At 42.8% G+C, this 22,368-nt stretch overlaps 1 protein-coding gene across 2 annotated transcripts in view; it reads right to left on the bottom strand.

Annotated features, from left to right (window-relative positions):
- The window catches only part of LOC141099765 (NFX1-type zinc finger-containing protein 1-like), a 400,215-nt gene that overhangs the window by 357,088 nt on the left and 20,759 nt on the right, over window positions 1–22,368 (bottom strand). For both annotated transcript variants that reach the window (XM_073587803.1, XM_073587804.1), the window contains exons 2-4: window positions 15,212–15,299; window positions 2,598–2,771; window positions 3–209 (exon numbers count right to left, since the gene is read on the bottom strand). In XM_073587803.1, coding sequence (XP_073443904.1) covers window positions 3–209; window positions 2,598–2,771; window positions 15,212–15,263 — 433 coding nt within the window. In that variant the 5' untranslated portion in view covers window positions 15,264–15,299. The remainder of the gene's footprint in view (window positions 1–2; window positions 210–2,597; window positions 2,772–15,211; window positions 15,300–22,368) is intronic.

Raw genomic sequence — 22,368 nt, 5'->3', positions numbered from 1 at the left:
ACCTTTCATCTCGGTGCTAAAAGATGCAGCCAAGTTTTGGCTACCATATCTCAGAGGACTTTTGTGATGATTCGATAACCTCCCATGTGTACCATGGCGCTGTTGCTGGCCTCTATGGATGAATGTCTGAACTTGTGGATTACCATTTCTCCTAACACCGGTTGTATCATTTTGCTGTGTTCTATCTCTGTAGGCTTCTTGAGCTGCACCTGGAAGATACAATAGATAAAAATGTGCTACAATGTCTTATGACAAAGACAATAATAAATACAGATGACTTTTTTGGCTTGTTTTTATTTTTCTATCAAGGATAGTCAACAGATTTTCATGTACACTGGAATTTCCAGACCTAGCTACATTAACTGACTCAGCTAGTATGACTATTTTAGTCTTCTTTTGGAAAGCAGCTATAGCTCATTACACAAATTGTTACTGCAGCCCAAGCTTAAAAGTATATAAACACTTGGAATTGTGAGCCTTTAAAACAACATTTTTATAATTCTTATTTGTATACAAATATATTATAAAAATAGCGTTTTTATGGCCAATATTTATCAGTACAACACACTGCACTTTTGAATAGTGATAGATAAATAATGTAATACTTATGACACACCCCCCAGGACCGAATCTCTGAATCGGGCCGTGCAGTTTTTTGGGTGAGGTAACGGTGCTGTGAACCATTTCCGTGGCTCTGGCCGTGTCATAATACGGGGGATAGTTATATGGTACTGAGTCATGACGCCACCCGTGGTGTTCGGCAATGGGTGGCCAACGCTGCGGTTCAGGCCCACTGGGGCCGATAGTGATGCAGCAAAGATGGTACAGCTCCCCACGGGTAGAGCGGGACCCCAGGGCAAATATTTTTGGCTGTTCAGGTGGTGGTGAACGTTGGGGTGCAGAGAATAGGTAAGGGAAACAGAGAAGTGCAGTTTTCTATACCTTTTACTTCTTGGTAGATGAAAATGCAATCAGGGGTACCAGTTACAGATGACAGGAGTCTGCGCTCTCTTTTCGGGTCCCTGCTGCCTGTAGCTAAGCTGAGGCCCTCTCCTGCATGTTGGTTTTAACCTGTATGGCAGACAGTGTGAGCCTATCATGGGCACTGCCTTTTCACTGTCAGCCCTGGGCTCATGGTCAGCTGCAGGGTCTCCGGGCGTTCGGTGTGGCCAGGGAACTTGCAGTCCTCTGCCCTCGGGATTCAGCTGTCGGGGTGAACAACATCAGCCCAGCCAAGGACTCTGGCGTCCTTTTTGTCAGCGCTCCGCTCCGGCGTCAGCTCCACGCACCTTCGATTCCCCAGAGCCCTTGACTCTACTCCTGTACCTCCCCTCTCCACCGACCAACTGCCAAACAGACTAAACTGACTCCTCATCCCAACCAGAGAGCACAGCTCCCCTTAAGTCAGGTCTAGAGCTCCCCCCTCTGGCCTGGAGCAGGAATTGCGATGCATGCTGTGTATTACCTGGCATAGAGACCCCCCCGCCTCCAGGCATGACATCACCCCTAATGAGGGAGGCAATGTCACCGTGGCACTCTGGGGTGCCACACTTACAACATCTTGTCTTGTCTTTACAGCATAAAGAAAATCTGTCTCCAGGCTTTTGCTACCCCATATGAGAGCAATATGATATAGGGGCAGAGACCATGATGTCAGCCATATAGATCACCTTGACATTGGTGAATGGGCTCACATTTTTTGGCCAAATTTTGTGCTAAGTATCTCGTGTGTTTTTCCTAAATTTCAAAAGCCATTACACTATTCATACTTCTTGTACTTCACATTGATATGCCGTAATGCAATTGAACGCTACATAATATAGCCAGCATCTACCACATGTAGAGGGATCTCAGCTATGGAGCCCCCTCCACACACAAAAACCCTCAAAATCATGTACATATACGTCGTTTTGTGTTAAGGGGTTAAAGATGACCTGTCACCAAGTCAAAAGTGGCCAGTTGATGTTCTTAATTCATTTCCTCTGCTCACCTTGAGTTATGAGTTTCATTTTTTCTTTTTATTAAATATGCTAAATGGTGTGATAATGGAGCGCAATCTAAAGACACATCCTCATAGGATTCGGTGTGCCACGATCCCTTCGTTAAGATTGTGCTAATTTTTACTAACTATTGACAGGTCCTATTTCTCAGTAACAAAGGAACAGACTGCCTAGATGAAGGTATTCCTGGACTTGTCTTTGAAAGAGCTACATGCACATATAAATTGTTTTGGGGGTGAAATCCTGCTGACAGATTCCCTTTAAGCCTCCTGAACTTTTAGATGGCTGTAGGACGAACAATGGTGTACTCTCTAACCAGCGCTTCGGTTTTCACTATGAGAAAGCCGCTGCCAAACATTTTTATTGGCGGCTTATCTCTTAAAAAACAAAGAATTGGACAGGCTGGATCCTTATCTCTCACAACATCGTTGGCCAGGGGCACCAATACACATCAGATTGTTGACTGGACCCATCGATATCGGTGAGTTTGGTGGACGTTAGTCTATTGTGTATGGTGGTCCTTTCAGCATAGACACGTTTCCTGACAGCCCTCTCCAGCTGGATTGGTTTGTTGCTTGTGATAATTTGGCTGCTTACCAGAATGTATTTGGCCGTGCTGGACACCTGCGGTGTGATGTACCTCCAGTCTTGCTCCTGGTCCACTTCTGGTCTCAGAATGTGCTCTTCCTTTTCCATTTTTATTTGTATTGTTATCCATATTTGTAATACCAAACAAGCCTCCAGATGCAGCTAATAACTTAAAAGGGTCATCTGAATGAAAATGTAACAGAAACAAGCAGTGTTACAGTGTTTGCAAATTCAACTAGAGGATCTGCATGAAGAACACTCAAAACTGTTATCACTTTTTTTCGTAAGGGAATTTTGTTACTGCGTCACTCTTCTGCTTTGATTTTGTGACATACCACCTTATATTACAACTATGTGTTAGAAATAAATTTTCTACATTACTATTTTAATTACAAATATTCTATATTTATCAAATGTTAAATTAATACGTACAATACCAAAGTGTGTTTTTATTTTCAGCCGAAAGACAAAGTACCGTAATTTGCTAAATTAACTATTTTAGCTACATTCATATGGTAAGCAGAATGGTTCACGCACCACCGTTTTAATAGTGCCCACATAAGCCAAGGAAAGCAGCAGTAATGGCAAGTTGAAAGAACAGGTGCATGCCTCAATGGACTTGATCCATCAGACACTAACAATCAATAAATGTGCAGCACAAAAATCATTTCACCTGACGAACGAGCGTCTGTTGGGTAATCAACAGCATTTTTACACTACAAGATTATCATGAAAGATAATCTTTCAGTGTAAATGTACTTTTAGTGAGACAAAGGTGATGAAGTGGCCTTTACACTACTGTTCTGTCCTCACTAAGTGAAGCAGACTTCATGTAGCTTAACAGGCAGCTAAACCGCTATATTGGGGGTCCAATAAGGGAGACTGTAGTTGAATCTGTATTTTATTGAACGTGGTGGTATATTGGCGCGGTGAAACTACAAGTAAAACATATAGATACAATCAGTACTGGGTTCATAGGAATACATAATATACTGTACATAACATACATTATCTGCACTAACAGCTAACCAGGGGAGAGCTAACTAAGCATGGTAGTAGAGATAAGAATTAAGTATAGGAAGCGTGATTACCTACCAGTGATGCTGACACAAGGGGGAAGAGAAATGAGATGTTCCCAGAATGCCAGCTTGATAGAAAATGGAGGACTGGAGGGAGAAATGGGGGCTGGACTAAACCATAATGATTTGCAAACTTACCAGGGTGCTTTGCAAGCTTTCCCAGAATACATTGTGAATTGGAGGGAAAGAAGATTGGAAAGTGAAACTAAGACACACAATAACACTGCAGTTATGACTCTGGCCACTAGATGGAGCCAGAAACAATGAAAACTTTAAATCTACGGCAGAAACTGAACATTATGGATATTCTCAGCAAATCACTGTATATACAGTTGTGGCCAAAAGTATTGACATCCCTGCAATTCTGTCAGATAATACTCAATTTCTTCCTGAAAATGATTGCAAACACAAATTCTTTGGTATTATTATCTTCATTTAATTTGTCTTAAATGAAAAAACACAAAGAATTGCCCTAAAGCCAAATTGGATATACTTCCACACCAAACATAAGAGGGTGGACAAAAGTATTGGCACTGTTCAAAAAATCATGTGATGCTTCTCTAATTTGTGTAATTAACAGCACCTGTAACTTACCTGTGGCACCTAACAGGTGTTGGCAATAACTAAATCACATTTGCAGCCAGTTGACATGGATTAAAGTTGACTCAACCTCTGTCCTGTGTCCTTGTGTGTACCACATTGAGCATGGAGAAAAGAAAGAAGACCAAAGAACTGTCTGAGGACTTGAGAAACCAAATTGTGAGGAAGCATGAGCAATCTCAAGACTACAAGTCCATCTCCAAAGACCTGAATGTTCCTGTGTCTACTGTGCGCAGTGTCATCAAGAAGTTTAAAGCCCATGGCACTGTGGCTAACCTCCCTAGATGTGGACGGAAAAGAAAAATTGACAAGAGATTTCAACGCAAGATTGTGTGGATATTGGATAAAGAACCTCGACTAACATCGAAACAAGTTCAAGCTGCCCTGCAGTCCGAGGGTACAACAGTGTCAACCCGTACTATCCATCGGCGTCTGAATGAAAAGGGACTGTATGGTAAGAGACCCAGGAAGACCCTGCTTCTTACCCCGAGACATAAAAAAGCCAGGCTGGAGTTTGCCAAAACTTACCTGAAAAAGCCTAAAACGTTTTGGAAGAATGTTCTCTGGTCAGATGAGACAAAAGTAGAGCTTTTTGGGCAAAGGCATCAACATAGAGTTTACAGGAGAAAAAAAGAGGCATTCAAAGAAAAGAACACGGTCCCTACAGTCAAACATGGTGGAGGTTCCCTGATGTTTTGAGGTTGCTTTGCTGCCTCTGGCACTGCACTGCTTGACCGTGTGCATGGCATTATGAAGTCTGAAGACGACCAACAAATTTTGCAGCATAATGTAGGGCCCAGTGTGAGAAAGCTGGGTCTCCCTCAGAGGTCATGGGTCTTCCAGCAGGACAATGACCCACAACACACTTCAAAAAGCACTAGAAAATGGTTTGAGAGAAAGCGCTGGAGACTTCTAAGGTGGCCAGCAATGAGTCCAGACCTGAATCCCATAGAACACCTGTGGAGAGATCTAAAAATTTCACCCTTCAAATATCAGGGACCTGGAGCAGTTTGCCAAAGAAGAATGGTCTAAAATTCCAGCAGAGCATTGTAAGAAACTCATTGATGGTTACCGGAAGTGGTTGGTCGCAGTTATTTTGGCTAAAGGTTGTGCAACCAAGTATTAGGCTGAGGGTGCCAATACTTTTGTCTGGCCCATTTTTGGAGTTTTGTGTGAATTGATCACTGTTTTGCTTTTTGCTTCATTCTCTTTTGTGTTTTTTCATTTAAGACAAATTAAATGAAGATAATAATACCAAAGAATTTGTGTTTGCAATCATTTTCAGGAAGAAACTGAGTATTATCTGAGAGAATTGCAGGGGTGTCAATACTTTTGGCCACAACTGTATGTTCTGGTGGCGTTGCCCATCCCCAGAGCACCGTCCTGGGGAGCGAGTTGTGTATGAGCATGTTTGGAGGTAAAACAAGCAGACAAGACTCCGCACACACTTCCACTGGATGTTATTTGGTGAACACCCATACACGCTCGTTCACACATTGGTCCGGACCAGAACGTTTATTGCCACTCATAGAATCATAGAATCGTAGAGTTGGAAGGGACCTCCTGGGTCATCTGGTCCAACCCCCTGCTCAAAGCAGGATTCGCTAAATCATCCCAGTCAGATGTCTGTCCAGCCTCTGTTTGAAGACTTCCATTGAAGGAGAACTCACCACTTCTCGTGGCAGCCTGTTCCACTCATTGATCACTCTAACTGTCAAAAAGTTTTTTCTAATATCTAATCTGTGTCTCCTCCCATTCAGTTTCATCCCATTGCTTCTAGTCTTTCCTTGTGCAAATGAGAATAAAGTTGATCCTTCTACAATGTGACAGCCCTTTAGATATTTGTAGACAGCTATTAAGTCTCCTCTCAGTCTTCTCTTTTGCAAACTAAACATTCCCAAATCCTGCAACCTTTCCTCATAAGACAGGGTTTGCAGACCGGTCACCATTCTGGTCGCTCTTTTCTGAACTTGCTCCAGTTTGTTGATGTCTTTTTTAAAATGTGGTGCCCAAAACTGGACACAATATTCCAGATGAGGTCTGACCAAAGAGGAGTAGAGGGAAATAATGACTTCACGTGATCTAGACTGTATGCTTCTGTTAATACATCCTAGAATTGCATTTGCCTTTTTTGCTGCTGCATCACACTGTTGACTCATATTCAGTCTGTGATCTATTAGTATACCCAAGTCTTTTTCACATGTGCTGTCACTTAGCCCTATTCCTCCCATTCTATATATGCTTTTTTCATTTTTATTGCCCAGATGTAGTACTTTGCATTTCTCCCTGTTAAAAACCATTCTGTTAGTTGCTGCCCACTTCTCCAGTTTATTTAAATCTTTTTGAATCCTCTCTCTCTCTTCTCTAGTATTAGCTATCCCTCCTAGCTTTGTGTCATCAGCAAATTTAATCAGTTTACCCTCAATTCCTTCATCTAAATCGTTGATAAAGATGTTGAACAATACAGGGCCCAGGACAGAGCCCTGTGGTACCCCACTTGAGACATTCTTCCAACTGGATGTGCAGCCATTTACGACCACTCTTTGGGTCCGATCACTAAGCCAGTTATGAATCCACCTAACAGTTGCCTTGTCCATTCCATACTTAGTCATTTTTTCAATAAGGATTGTATGAGAGACATTGTCAAATGCTTTGCTGAAGTCAAGATATACTATATCTACAGCATTTCCTTGATCCACCCAATCAGTGATACCTTCATAGAAGGAAATTAAGTTAGTCTGACATGACTTATTAGTTACAAACCCATGCTGACTCTGTTTAATCACTTCATTCTTATCCAGGTATTGACATACATGTTGTTTAATAATTTGTTCAAAGATCTTTCCTGGTATAGAAGTCAGACTCACCGGCCTATAGTTGCCTGGGTCCACCTTCTTCCCCTTTTTGAAGATAGGAACAAAATTTGCTCTTCTCCAGTCTTCTGGCACTTCTCCTGTTCTCCAAGAATTTTCAAAGATTATGGAGAGGGGTTCAAAAATTTCTTCTGCTATCTCCTTCAGTACTCTGGGGTGTAATTCATCTGGACCTGGAGACTTGAATTCATTTAGGTTAGCTAAGTGTTTCCACACTATCTTTCTGTTTATAGATATCCTGGATTCTTCTATTCCCTTAATAGGACAGTGAATAACAGTTGATGTTACATTTCCTTTCTGAGAGAAAACAGATGCAAAATAGGAATTTAAAAGTTCAGCCTTCTCAACATCCTGTCTTACCATTTCATCATTTTCATCCTGTAAAAATCCTATAGCATCTTTCTTTTACTTTTGACATATCCCCAAAATCCTTTATTATTGCTTTTGACATCTCTTGCAAGCCTCAATTCATTTTCAGCTTTAGAAAATCTGATTTGTGCCCTGCAGGTTCTGCAGACAGCATTATATTCTTCTTTAGATATGCCTCCCTCTTTCCATTTTATAAACATTTTTTTCTTCCTTTTTAGCATGTGCTTAAGTTCTGTGTTCATCCATCCTGGTTTCCTTAAATGCTTCCTATTCTTCCCTCTTTTCGGAATTGTTAACAACTGTGCTTTGAGAATTTCATTTTTCAAGATTTCCCATCCTTCCTGGACATTTTTGTCTTTAAGGATATCCAGCCATTGGATCCCTCCAATTCTCTTTCTGAATCCCTTAAAATCTGGCTTTCTGAAATCTAACCTTGACGTCTGAGTCTTCACAGGTCTTCCGCCTCTAGTTATCCAAAATTCTAAAATAGCATGGTCGCTACCTCCTAGGGTCCCAGCCACTTTTACCTCCTCAACCATTTCCTCCCTGTTTATAAGGATTAGATCCAAGGTAGCAGTTCCCCTTGTTTTCTCCCTTACCTTTTGGAAGATAAAGTTGTCAGCAAGAGAGGATAAGAATTTCCTTGACCTGTTAGTTTTGCCTGAGAGAGATTCCCAACAAATGTCTGGATAGTTGAAATCTCCCATGACAACTATGTCATATTTTTTGGAGAACTTGGCCATTTGATGCATAAAGAGTTCATCCATATCTTCAGCTTGCACAGGCGGCCTGTAGTAAATGCCTACAATGGTGTCCTTTCCATTGTTCTGTCCTTGTATTCTTACCCAAACAGTTTCCACAGAACTCCCAGTCTCTGAAGCTTCAATCTCTGTGCAGATATACGCGTTTCTAACATACAATGCGACACCTCCTCCTCGTTTATCAGGTCTGTTTCTTGCAAATAAGTTGTATCCTTCTAGTCTTGTATTCCAATCATGTGTATTGTCCTGCCAAGTTTCAGTGATTCCAATGACATCATATTTCTTTTCCTGTGTTAGTAGTTCCAACTCATTACTTTGTCAAATACTGTGAACTTTTACTGGAACTAACAACAGAGGCATCCCCCTGTGTCACCACACTCACACCCCCACTATTCACCAAAGGAAACACCACCCTCCAACCCCTCCTACTACGAGGCCTGCGCCTCTCTGGATTGGCTAATGGCGAGGGTTGAGACTTGCCCCTACTCCCTGGCAGCACCCCTGCAGCCACAACTGGAGGAGAAAGGGACGGGGATATGGAGGAAATATACACTCCCTGGTCGCCTTCCTCCACACGACCAGGAGGGGGCGGCTTCTTCGGTGGTATGGAAGGTTTGGCGTGAGCACCGCGGACTATAACACAAATCCACCCACCACAGGGACGTACCCCTTCACCTCGGGGAATACCAGGCAGCACCATGGGGACACCCACTCCCCCACCCTGCCTCGGTGTGTCCGCATACATGAGCAAGTCCCACTCACCAGCAGGGTCTCTGGGGGCTTCTTTGCAAGAGCCGCAATTTGATTTTCTGGTTGAGCCAGAGGGAAGGCCCCAGACCCTGATAACTGCTGCTGGAACTGCTTCAACACACCATGCAGCTCCTCACTCACCTCAGTGAGGCCCAGCAGCAATGACTCACCGGCCTGAACTTGGCCAAAGGCCTACCAGAAACAAAAGATGTAAGGTTGGTGATAATGTCACGTGAACCCGTCCTGTGTGACATGACCCGCAGGTCAGTAACTAAAACAACAAGACACGGCACGTGTAACTGTCCTGTGTGACACGACCCGCAGGCCGGTAACTAAAACAACAAGACACGGGGGAAGGGGAAACAATTACAATGGTGGCCCTGCGATAGGGAACGGGGACATGGAGACCTCCTGCACTCCCAAGTCTAGTGTCTCTACACTCCTATCGATCCCTAGGCTGGTTCCGCACTGGGCGCCGATCAGGATACCTGAAATCCCTAGCTCGCCCTGAACCAATCCCTTACTAGTGAAGTGGACGGTGCAGAAACTAATCCCACCACTGCACTAAAACACACATTGAGGAAAGTGACAAACAGGGAAACACCACTTAGCTTTGCTCTGTTGCTAATGCTCCAAGCAACAGAGTCCGACACCTGAGTGCAGCTTTCCAGCAACAGAGTCCAGCATCCGAGTGCAGCTTTCCAGCAACAGAGTCCAGCATCCGAGTGCAGCTTTCCAGCAACAGAGTCCAGCATCCGAGTGCAGCTTTACAGCAACAGAGTCCAGCATCTGAGTGCACCTATCCAGCATCTGAGTGCAGCTTTCCAGCAACAGAGTCCAGCATCTGAGTGCAGCTTTCACCATAGCTGCCACTCCACCAAGCTTTGCAAGAACTCCTCGCTGACACCATAGCTGCCACTCCACCAAGCTTTGCAAGAACTCCTCGCTGACACCATAGCTGCCACTCCATCATGCTTTACAAGAACTCCTTGCTGACACCATAGCTGCCACTCCTCCAAGCTTTGCCAGAACTCCTCGCTGACACCATAGCTGCCACTCCAGGATTCTGACTGAGCTGCCAAGAACTCTCTCTAGCTCCTTCCTTCACCAAGGATGGTTGGAAAACACCAATATCACCAACCGTGAGTGAGAACACCTGACACACCTTTATAGTTAGGAGCCAGAGTCTCACACCTGTTAGAGATTCCCGTGCAATAAAGCTCACCACCACCGGGGGCAAACTAGAACAAAAGACACCACTGTGTAATAACCCTAATGGCCACCGGGGGGCAAAACCAACTCCAAGCAACCATCTCAAAGGAAAAAAAAAGTTACTTATTCAAAACCTGCCTGGATCATGACAACTCCCTCTGGTCATTTGCGCACAAACAGAGACACAGTCCAGTTGCAACTTAAAACATAAAATTTCACTTCTTTTTTTCCGCAGCACATCCTTATTCGATACAACATTAGCATAGGGTTCCATGCAGTCCACATTCTTCACTTTCCCTGTACTTTTTCCTATGTTCTTCAATACACATAACACTAAAAGAAACAAATGTTATAATACCGCCGTATAAGGCAACAGCAATACTCAAAATCAGTATACCAAACCAGAGAAGAAAGAGTACACAAGGCTGTTTACAAGATATCAGAAAATTATAATTTTATTTTATTACATAAAAAATATTATATAAAATACACATTAAAAATATTTAATGGATATTATTGCAAAAGGGCATGAACAATGATACATTAAGTGGTACATAGTATCAATTTAAAGGACCGGGTCTATCATAACCCCAATGTATAAATTATAAACACCTAAAAAGTGTTAATATGTGCAAATACTCAAAATGAGCATACTATAACAAGGGAGTGAAAAAAGGGAGTGTAAAAAGTGCACAAGTATCTATAGTCAGTTTGCAAAAAATCTAAATCACTCCAGAGAACCAAAAATAACACATAACAAAAAAGTGTGGAAGTGCAAAAGAAGATGGGGAGATTCTTACCCAGGTAAGTCCTAATGTACCACGTATATAGCAGCCCCAGGTATTTTCCAGTGCGGTCTATGCCACGGAAGTGTGTCCTGCATGTGAAGACTTCCGGGGCATAGACCGCGGTGGAATATACAGTGCTTGCGCAGTAGCGATAATATGCTTCGCCCGCAGTTGGGCAAAGCATACTGAGCAGGCGCCGGGGGCCTTTACATTGCACAAGCGCGGAAACCAACGGCGTCTGTGGTATTCACAGACGAAGATTACGTGAATCAAGCCGAGGAAGTGGGGGGGGGGCAGAAGACTACTAAGCCACGCCCATCGGACCGGACCGCGGCTATTTGCATGCATCCCAAACAAGCTAAAAAAGGTATTTATGCCTCAAAGATGCGGGGTCGGGGGGAGTCAAAAGCCCTAATAAAATCCTTATGGGACGCACAATTTAGTGATTTCTTTACATGATATCACTAAATATGGGTGACAGATTCTCTTTAAGTATGTCAATCAGTGGGAGAGAAGACATCTGCGTGCCTGTACCTATGTGGGATTGGATCGCTGACCTAAGTTGTAGGTACCTGAAGAACTGAGCTCTTGGAACTGTGTACTGAGTTTGTATCTGTTCAAAAAAACATTAGAATATTTTGATTATATAAATCTTTCACTTTCAATACATTTCTGGAGCTCCAGAAAGTAGAGCGGGGATGTTCTCGTAGAGAAGGGAAATATATGTTGTGCCAGAGTGGCATTTCTGCCACAACCTCAGTGAAATCAACTACTTTTTTTTACCATGTTCACTAAATGCTCAAAATGACCTGCTATTATGATTCTCCAGGTCATTACGAGTTCATAGACACCAAATATGTCTAGGTTATTTTTTATTTAAGTGGTGAAAAAAAAATCTAAACTTTGGTATAAAAAAGAGCCATTTTCCGAGACTTGTAGCGTCTCCACTTTTCGTGATTTGGGGCAGGTCAAGGGCTTATTTTTTGCGCACCAAACTTATGTTTTTATTGATACCATTTTGGTACATTTTGATCACCCGTTATTGCATTTTTTTGTAATGTAGCTGCGACCAAAAAAAGTAATTCTGGCGGTTTGACTTTTTATCTCATTACGCTGTTTAGCGATCGGGTTAATTTTCTTTTATATTGATAGATCGAGTGATTCTGAACAAGACAATACCAAATATGTGTATGTTTGATTTTTTTATGGTTTTATTTTGAATGGGGCGAAAGGTGGGTGATTTGAACTTTTATATTTCTTATTTTTTCATATTTCTAAAAATATTTTTTTGTACTTTTTGCACTCTTCAATAGTCTCCATGGGAGACTAGAAGTTGCAGTTGTCCAATCGGCTCTGCTACATACAGGCGATGAGCAGATCGCCTGTATGTAGCAGAAAAGCTGACTTGCTATGAGCGCCGAACATCGGGCGGCACTCATAGCAATCAGGCTATGACAACCATAGAGGTCTGCTGGAGACCTCTGGTTGTCATGCCAACCCATCGGTGACCCACAATTACTTGACGAGGTCACCAATGGGCGGAAGCGCAAGTTAAATGAAGCTGTCAGAGATTTACAGCAGAATTTAACAGGTTAACAGCCGCAGGTAGATTACGATTCCACCCGCAGCTGTTAGAGGCACATGTCAGCTATTCAAAATAGCTGACATGTGCCGGAAAAGATGTGGGCTCAGCACCGAAGTACACGTCAAAGGGAGGTATTCCGACGTGGGAGTATTATGCCCAACGTTAGAAAGGATTAAACATTCTCTCTCTGTTAGGGCTGGCGGAACACACCAAATAATAAAATAATAGTAAGGTGCGTTCGCAGCCTGGCATCCACCGTGCAGGGGTGGTAAACTGCTGCTTAGTAATGGTGGAAGTATAAAGCGGTATACAAGAGGTCACACGTTGGTTAACGTCACCCAGTGTGAACAGAAGCGAACTCTGTTATGACACAGATCCGCGCCACTGCTGAACATAAATGCCCGGAGCCTGTTAAAATCACAGCACTCGGCAAGAGAGCGCACAGTATGCAGTCACAGAACTCAGCCCCAAGGACACGAGGTCCGAGTCCCTCTAGACCTACTGAGCACGCGGCGTCGCACCTGCGGACGCCACTATAGATGCTGACTATGGTGGAGTGTCGAGCACGTGCACCGTGGCGTGCAGGGCCACCGGTGGACACTGATGTCAGTCTCAGACTCTGCCTCTACCTACACCTAAGCCTGGGCGCTTAACAGGCTAGGCTGCACAACACAATGCGTACCAAGGGTAGGGGTTTCAAATGAGTCAGTCACCAGAGACATTCACACTTTCATACAACATTCACTCCTCATAGTCTGGTAATGCAGTCTATACTAGCGCATGGCTGAGCGGCCATGCGAACCTTTTATAGCCACGTCCTTCCGGGACCTACCTGACCTTTCTGATGGTCCAATCCGAGCTGGAGAAGGACCTGAGCATGTAACCTCTGATTTCCAATGAGAGATTGTCCCACGGGCATGCTCAGTGGACTGAAAGGAGGACTTAGTCCCTGGAGTAGCTCGCTACTGACCAGCATGCGTTGCTACAGCTGGACCAGAGGTGGCAGCAGCAACCAAACCCACGGAGCTAGTCTGGGCAGAGCACTGGGACCAAAGAGTCTGCTGAGCAGCCTCCTCTGCGGCTGGAGAGGAATGGGGGACTGCCAGAAGCAAGGCTCGGGATTCCTGCTGTACAGCAACAGGAACCTGACGCCTAACACTCTCTCTCATTATTCTGGCATTGGGCAAATATTAATGATTATGGTAATCCTAATTGACGTAAAACGGGAAAGCTTTATTCTGATTTCATGTTACGTAATGAGAAAAACATGCATATGTGTCTTTTTATTTAGTGTATGTAAACCTCTGGTTTCAAATCTATATACTGGCTTGAAGTTAGTGCAAACTGTATTATTAAGGAGAGCTAGTTGTTATAATAAGTATCCTATGTAAGCTACATTTTTTAATAGGATGAATTATAACAGTGCTCAAGTTGTTATGTTAATTATACATTAGTGTGACCAGAATGTATTGATTATAAAGAATACGCTGATCAAATGCTATCAGTGATATGCTATACGCCTTGTGAATGGGGTCATACCATCCTCCATAAAGTGGTAATGGTAGGAATAGAATTATTAAACATTGTATAACTTTATTATTATAGAGAACAAGATGGTGAATTAATTGCACTGTATGGGCGTTGTTGCATAGTTATATAGATAATTGGCAGGAACAAGCAGATAAGGGTGCAATTACTGAGTAGTCACTCTAGCGATCAGCGGTGAAGGGTGGAGTGTGCACAGACCGTATTCTATGCCAACTCTGCTGTGACATTCTGTAAATTCCATTGCTACATTAGAAGCACTGAACCATGTTAACAGGTGATTATACTGAGGTTATTGCTCCACATTGATATGAAGTGCTGTGCTCCATCCACCAGAGCTGCAGCAGGACAGCCGATTGTCTGCCAATCTGATTCTCGCTTCATTAGTTTCACCCTATCTGAGTAGAATGATCATAGGGTGATTGCTGGCTATCTCTTCATTGAAACTATCCCTATACTGCATGACATTACAGGAGACCCTGACGCGCACTTTGCCGGTATTGCCCGCATTTATTATCCTTTTAAACTTCCTGACATGACGGACAAGTGAATTAGCCGATGAATAGCATCTCATTCAGGATTACTGTTATAGCTATCAATTTGTTATAAGTATGGTTTAAACAATTAACTAGAAACATTCCTCTCCTCCTTCCCCATTTACCTTTTGCTCCTCACGCAAGCCAGCCTTCTGATCAACTTTTATCTGTCTGCACATTTACTATTCCATCTCCCCCTCACTCTGCTGTCCTATTCTATTGGGGCTCATGTCACATAAGAGCTGTGAAGAAGCGCAGAACGAGTAGGTGTGCTGTCATGGCTGGTTCTGTGCTTCCTCCCCGCTTTTTTTCAGCTCTTATGTGACATTTCTTGCTCCCTCCCATCTTACACTCAACTCCCTTCACGCACCTTAATTTCAAGGAATGTACAGCATACTCTTGCACAATGGAGATACATCAGTGCACTTAATAACATTTGCTGTATTAACATGGAATCTACTAAGACAAATACAGTACAGACAAGTAGAATGCAGTGTCACATTATTATCCTATATTTTCACTCACCTGGATTATTTCTGTGGCTGCTATTTGATCTATGCCTCCTGTGACTGTCCATTGTAACTTCTGTTGAAGTTTTCACACTTCAAAAATGCTGTGAAAAGTTAACATTAAAGGTAAAAATTTAGATAAATGTTCCATAATTGAGGTTTTTTTCCCAATTTTTGTATTAGCTTGTAATTTACTTTGATAGGAATCTCTTATAATATACATAGGATACTCCATATATTACCTTTAAAGTTAAGATGCTAATGTTAAAACGGGCTGTCGAAGACTCCTTAGAATAAAGGGCCTGTCACACTAAGCGATATCGCTAGCAATATCGCTATAACTTGTGACGTTATAGCGATATTGCTAGCGATATCACTATGTCTGATACTTACCTACGAACCGCTCCCCCGCTGGTTATCGCTGATCGCGCCGCGAGAACGTCCTGGACTGTTTCACGCCGTCAGCTTCCTGCTGGGGATTCCTGCTGTGACGACGAGCGACGAGCGTGGAGCCAGGCGGGAGGACGTCAGGATCGCCTAGTGTGACAGGTAAGTAGCGACCCCTGCGATGTCGCTGGTGAGATCTGCCTGTGTGGCAGCTCACTAGCGACCACTTAGCGATGCACCAGCGATCCTGATCTCGTCATATCACTGGTCGGGATCTCTGGTGCATCGCTAAGTGTGACAGTACCTTTAGTCATCACCAGCAATAAATGCCACAGCTCCGTACAGTGTGTAGTAGCTGTTCTTGTGTGCTGCAGCTTAGTTCCTTTTGAAGCGACTATGATCTGAGTTGCAATACTCAAGAATGGCCACAACACAAGATAGATTATCAGCATCTAAATCCTGGACAAGCTCTTAAATATAGTTCACATTTTGCATATTACATATTCACGCACTTGCACACCTTGACTGTTATTAAGGCCTGAGGTCGGAGTCTAGCAATTCCATATGCTTCTCCTGATTAGCAAATTATGACTCTTTAAAAACTTTTCAAAATTTGGCGCAACTTCACTCTCCTCCACCCATAGTTTTGAGTATGCCAAGATTTTGAGCATTTTTTTGGCAGCAGGTGACTTTAAGCAAACAAAGTCGCAAAAACAGTTCAAAGCATAAAAAAGTCAATTCTTGACTTTGCACTAAATTCATGAATTATGTGTGTCATTTTGACGAATTTGGCACCTAAAATTGGAACTAATACTACAAAAAAAAGTAAAGTGACTTAAAAAAAACCCTGTAAATGGTGAAGCGGGGCTATAATGTTGTTGCTGAATTCATTACATATTACATAACGTACTGTATATGCACATATACATATTATGTATGCCACATACATGTGTGCATATTTGTGAATGATCGTTGCAAACTGTACTAGTGAGCAAACATAAGGATTCTCAATACGCAAACACAAAAACATGTTCACTGTGTGTATATATATATATATATATATATATATATAGTGCTCAGTATAAATGAGTACATGTCACCTTTGAAAAGTAAGCTTTTAAGCAATATCTCACAGAACAGAAGAATAATTTCCAAAATTTTGACATTTAATCACTTTCACCCTGTTCTTCAGAAAGTCAACAGTGGCCTTAGATGTGTCCAAACTAGGTGGCCTGGAAAATGTGTAACTGGCATATCATTAAACATCACTAGTCATTAAGGATAAGAGCACAATATGTTACATCAAATGTCAACTTACAAGTCAATATTACAGGCTTGCACGAGCAAAAGTCTGTTTTTTTGACCAACCAGAATAAAACCCATAAATTCAAAAGTCAACATATAGATACCAGTCTATTCTTCCTGACTTGCTAAAAAATAAACATCTGGTTAATTAATTAAGACAATGCTGTGTCTTCTCACAGGGGATATAGGAGAGGCTTCCTTTATGGATACCATTCCTCTAAACTGTATACTGTATTTTGTCATGGGAAACACCACAGTTTGGCTTTTTCTTTAGCTACCTGCAGTGAATTTGCATGTTGCTTTTCTTCAACCCTTCTCATCAGAAGATGTGTCTGTTTAAGTGTTAACTTCTGTGGTTGTCTGGACATTCCTGTGAGATGGTTGCAGTTCCATCTTTGTTAAATTTTAGTATCACTTTTGCTACATGATTTTGACTGATAAGTGAAGCTTTGAAGATTTTTTTTAGAAACTTCACATTTCTTGTGTAAAGAAATTATTTTCTTTCTCACATCTTGTTAGATTTCTCTTCCATGTGGTGCCATTGCTAACAGAATGAAATGGGAAGAAGTTAGCTTTGTTAAGTAACAGCCTTTTATTGTTACCCGTGTGTGCAAAATAACAATATCTTGTTTGCAATCAATGGCCACATTGTGAGAGTATTTTATTTATATTACACAGAAAAAGTTGATTATGAAAAGAAAATACCGTAAAGGTTTTCTGACAAATCTACCCAAATACACCCAAATACACCAACACAGTAGACATAGACACTTTGCTACATAATAATGATCTCTTACCTAGAGAACAATTTTGCTGCCAGGCTTGGGTAGCCTGTGGTTACAATTATGATTCCATAAGACACCACATTTATAGAAGACATCTGGGTAGCAGCTTTACAAATCACTAGAAAACTCATTTAATGAGCAGTGTTATGCTGGCTACTTGCATGGCTTCTAAGCACCGTCATTCTTAGGGTACAGTATGTGCACACGTTGTGGATTGCTGTGCGGAATTTTCCGTGCGGAATCTGCATATTTTGGCAGAATCGGCAGGTAAAAATCTGCACGTTTTCTATGCGGATTTCCTGCAGGTTTCCTGCGAATTTTGTTCAGATTTGGCATGCGTTTTTACGCCTGCGGATTCCTATAATGGAAAGGGTGTAAAAACGCTGCAGAATCCGCACAAAGAATTGACATGCTGCAGAAAATAAACTGCTGTGTTTCCGCGTGAATTTTTCCACAGCATGTGCACAGCGTTTTTATTTTCCACATAGAATAACATTGCACTGTAAATCACTAGCCAATCTGCAGCGGATCCGCAACATGTGCACATACAGTTGTAGACAAAAGTATTGACACCCCTGCAATTCTGTCAGATAATACTCAGTTTCTTCCTGAAAATGATTGCAAACACAAATTCTTTGGTATTATTATCTTCATTTAATTTGTCGTAAATGAAAAAACACAAAAGAGAATGAAGCAAAACATTGATCATTTCACACAAAACTCCAAAAATGGGCCAGACAAAAGTATTGGTACCCGCAGCCTAATACTTGGTTGCACAACCTTTAGCCAAAATAACAGCGACCAACCGCTTCCGGTAACCATCAATGAGTTTCTTACAATGCTCTGCTGGAATTTTAGACCATTCTTCTTTGGCAAACTGCTCCAGGTCCCTGATATTTGAAGGGTGCCTTCTCCAAACTGCCATTTTTAGGTCTCTCCACAGGTGTTCTATGGGATTCAGGTCTGGACTCATTGCTGGGCACCTTAGAAGTCTCCAGTGCTTTCTCTCAAACCATTTTCTACTGCTTTTTGAAGTGTGTTTTGGGTCATTGTCCTGCTAGAAGACCCATGACCTCTGAGGGAGACCCAGCTTTCTCACACTGGGCCCGACATTATGCTGCAAAATTTGTTGGTAGTCTTCAGACTTCATTATGCCATGCACACGGTCAAGCAGTCCAGTGCCAGAGGCAGCAAAGCAACCCCAAAACATCAGGGAACCTCCGCCATGTTTGACTGTAGGGACCGTGTTCTTTTCTTTGAATGCCTCTTTTTTCTCCTGTAAACTCTACGTTGATGCCTTTGCCCAAAAAGCTCTACTTTTGTCTCATCTGACCAGAGAACATTCTTCCAAAACGTTTTAGGCTTTTTCAGGTAAGTTTTGGCAAACTTTTTATGTCTCGGGGTAAGAAGTGGGGTCTTCCTGGGTCTCCTACCATACAGTCCCTTTTCATTCAGACGCCGACGGATACTACGGGTTGACACTGTTGCACCCTCAGACTGCAGGGCAGCTTAAACTTGTTTGGATGTTAGTCGAGGTTCTTTATCCAACATCCGCACAATCTTGCATTGAAATCTCTTGTCAATTTTTCTTTTCCGTCCACATCTAGGGAGGTTAGCCACAGTGCCATGGGCTTTAAACTTCTTGATGACACTGCGCACGGTTGACACAGGAACATTCAGGTCTTTGGAGATGGACTTGTAGCCTTGAGATTGCTCATGCTTCCTCACAATTTGGTTTCTCAAGTCCTCAGACAGTTCTTTGGTCTTCTTTCTTTTCTCTATGCTCAATGTGGTACACACAAGGACACAGGACAGAGGTTGAGTCAACTTTAATCCATGTCAACTGGCTGCAAGTGTGATTTAGTTATTGCCAACACCTGTTAGGTGCCACAGGTAAGTTACAGGTGCTGTTAATTACACAAATTAGAGAAGCATCACATGATTTTTCGAACAGTGCCAATACTTTTGTCCACCCTCTTTTTTATGTTTGGTGTGGAATTATATCCAATTTGGCTTTAGGACAATTCTTTTTGTGTTTTTTCATTTAAGATAAATTAAATGAAGATAATAATACCAAAGAATTTGTGTTTGCAATCATTTTCAGGAAGAAATTGAGTATTATCTGACAGAATTGCAGGGTTGTCAATACTTTTGGCCACAACTGTATATACACTGATTTGCTGAGAATATCCATAATGTTCAGTTTCTGCCGTAGATTTTCATTGTTTCTGGCTCCATCTAGTGGCCAGAGTCATTGCAGGGGTGTCAATACTTTTGGCCACGACTGTACCCTTATTGTGTCTTTCGCTCTGCTCCACCCAGTACCTGAGTGTTGCTCTGAGCTACCTTGTGCTCCTCTTAGGCTGGTTTCACACTAGCGTTTTATCGCGCAGCGCATTGTGCACTATCAGGCGCACGCGCAATGTTCCCCTATCTGTAACATAGCGTGCGCAGTGTTTAGTGATTGCACGTGCTCATCAGCGTTTGCGCGCGCTGTGCATTTTCCAGGTGTGCGCCCAGACGCGCCGTATGCTACATGTTTCATTTTTTGTTCCACCCAACATCGTTAAAAAATCGCGCGCGCACGTGAGCGCACGGTATGCGCAAAAAGATAGTATTACAGTCTATGGGTAAGCTGGCGTGCGCTTGGATGTGCGCACGCCAGCGCTTGTTGCGCGCACGGGATTTGAGTAAGGAATGTCTAGACACTTTTTTAACCCTCCCCCTAAACAAGCAACATTGTTTGGGAGGAGTAAACATAAAGGAAGGTGTCTTCAGGGCCACACCACTACAGCCTTGAAGATGTCGCGGCTACAAACAGCAAGAGAAGAGCAGCTACAGACAGCCTTGGATAGAAGAGCAGACAATAGCCTTGGATTCAAGCTTCAGCAGCCAAAATGTGAGTATTCTGCAACACAATGTATGTGTGTCCTGTACAATTTATTATGTACTAATGTTGTTTTTCTGTTTAAATTTCAGCATGTCTTCTTCTGAATCTGTCTATTCGCCATCCCAGCAAGAACTGGCCCAAGCAGATCATGAGGTGAGAATCTTTCTGCCTTTGGCTAAGTATAGCTGCTGCATCTAGAAATGTGTAAAAAAAAAAATTTTTCTTTACAGACATCGTACACGGCAAGTGAGGCTGAAGAGCAGGAGCAGCCTGAGCGGGAGCAGCCTGAGCGGGAGCAGCGTAGCCAAGTCGCGGCGAGGAGACATAATGTACGTATATAGTCTTTCATTATTCCTTTGTTGGTTTATTTTTTTTTTTTTTTCTGTCTTTATTTTCATCTTCTATCTTGCTTCCTCTCTGTTTCTTTTTCTATCTTTTTAATTCTCCCAAATTTCCAAGATTATAATTTTTTTGGTTCGTTCTCGGTTCCACAACAGGATGAAGATGTGTACATCGACAACGAGCACCTGATCCACCTTGTTGAGAAGCGTATTCCATTGTGGGACAGCCGTGACCAGCAGTACCAAGACACAATGGTGACCCGGCAGCTCTGGAATGAGGTGGCCGCAGCGCTGATGGATGGCTGGGACAGCGCCTCTGCAGCTTCCAAAAAGGCGTTCAGTAAGTAAAAACCTGCCCTGTGAGGCCACATTGACTCTTGGTCATGATGGTACAGGTGTGTTTGTTGCAAGATATATTCTTGCATCAAACACACTTGTGCCCCCATGATCAACAGTGATTGCTTTGTCTATTGGACTGCTGTCTTGATTCTGTTTGCACTCTTGGTTTTTAAGGTGCTGCTGTGTTTGTTGCAAGATATATTCTTGCATCAAACACACTTGTGCCCCCATGATCAACAGTGATTGCTTTATCTATTGGACTGCTGTCTTGATTCTGTTTGCACTCTTGGTTTTTAAGGTGCTGCTGTGTTTGTTGCAAGATATATTCTTGCATCAAACACACTTGTGCCCTCAGGATCTACAGTGACTGTTTTTTGTACAGAATTATTTTGTGAGGCCACATTGAATGTTTGGAAAGTTCACTCAGGTTTGTGTGCTGATAATGATGTTGGCACCAGTGCATTGCATAATGTTTTTTTTTTGTTTCTCCAACAGTGAACAAAGTCCGCACACTTTGGCGCTCGATGAAGGACCGCTTCAACACTGATGTTCGTGCTGAGGGACAGGTTCACAGTGGTTCAGCTGCAAGGACCAGGAGAAAATATCGTTATTATCGTGAGCTGGCGTTCCTGAGACAGGTCCTTGCCAGCAGAGCGTAAGTTTAATTTTTTTAACCTGTCCTTTTCTATTCCACAACTGATGCTTCTTGTAAATGCATGATAGTAATGTATTTCCTTTCTTTCCACAGCACCTGGAGCAGCACCCTGCAACCTGTCAATGGAGCGGTCCTTCATCGAACCACCTCAGACCCATCCCAGCCATCCGACAGCCAGGAAGCATCTTGCAGATCAGCAACACAGACAGCTGGTGACCAGGAAGCTGGTAAATCAGGTGTTCCCCTGTCCCAGGTCTCTGCCACTGGTTATGCGGGTACTACCCGCCAGCGGCAGAGGGCCTCGGACAGGCCTGTCTTGCCCGAGTTCATGCACTTGAGCGAGGCGTTTCATGCCAGCCTCAAAGCGCTGTCCAAAAATGGAAAGTGTTTGTTCACTAATGGTACGTGGTTTTAACCACATGGAACACCTCTTCCACTCTTCCGGCCAGCGCCTTGACCGGCTGGAGGCCG

This window comes from Dendrobates tinctorius, unplaced genomic scaffold (assembly GCF_039654945.1).
Source record: "Dendrobates tinctorius isolate UK_male_01 unplaced genomic scaffold, ASM3965494v1 ptg000102l, whole genome shotgun sequence".
NCBI classification, from domain to species: domain Eukaryota; kingdom Metazoa; phylum Chordata; class Amphibia; order Anura; family Dendrobatidae; genus Dendrobates; species Dendrobates tinctorius.
The sequence above is the reverse complement of the archived record's forward strand: the minus strand, read 5'-3'. Positions and strand labels throughout refer to the sequence as shown.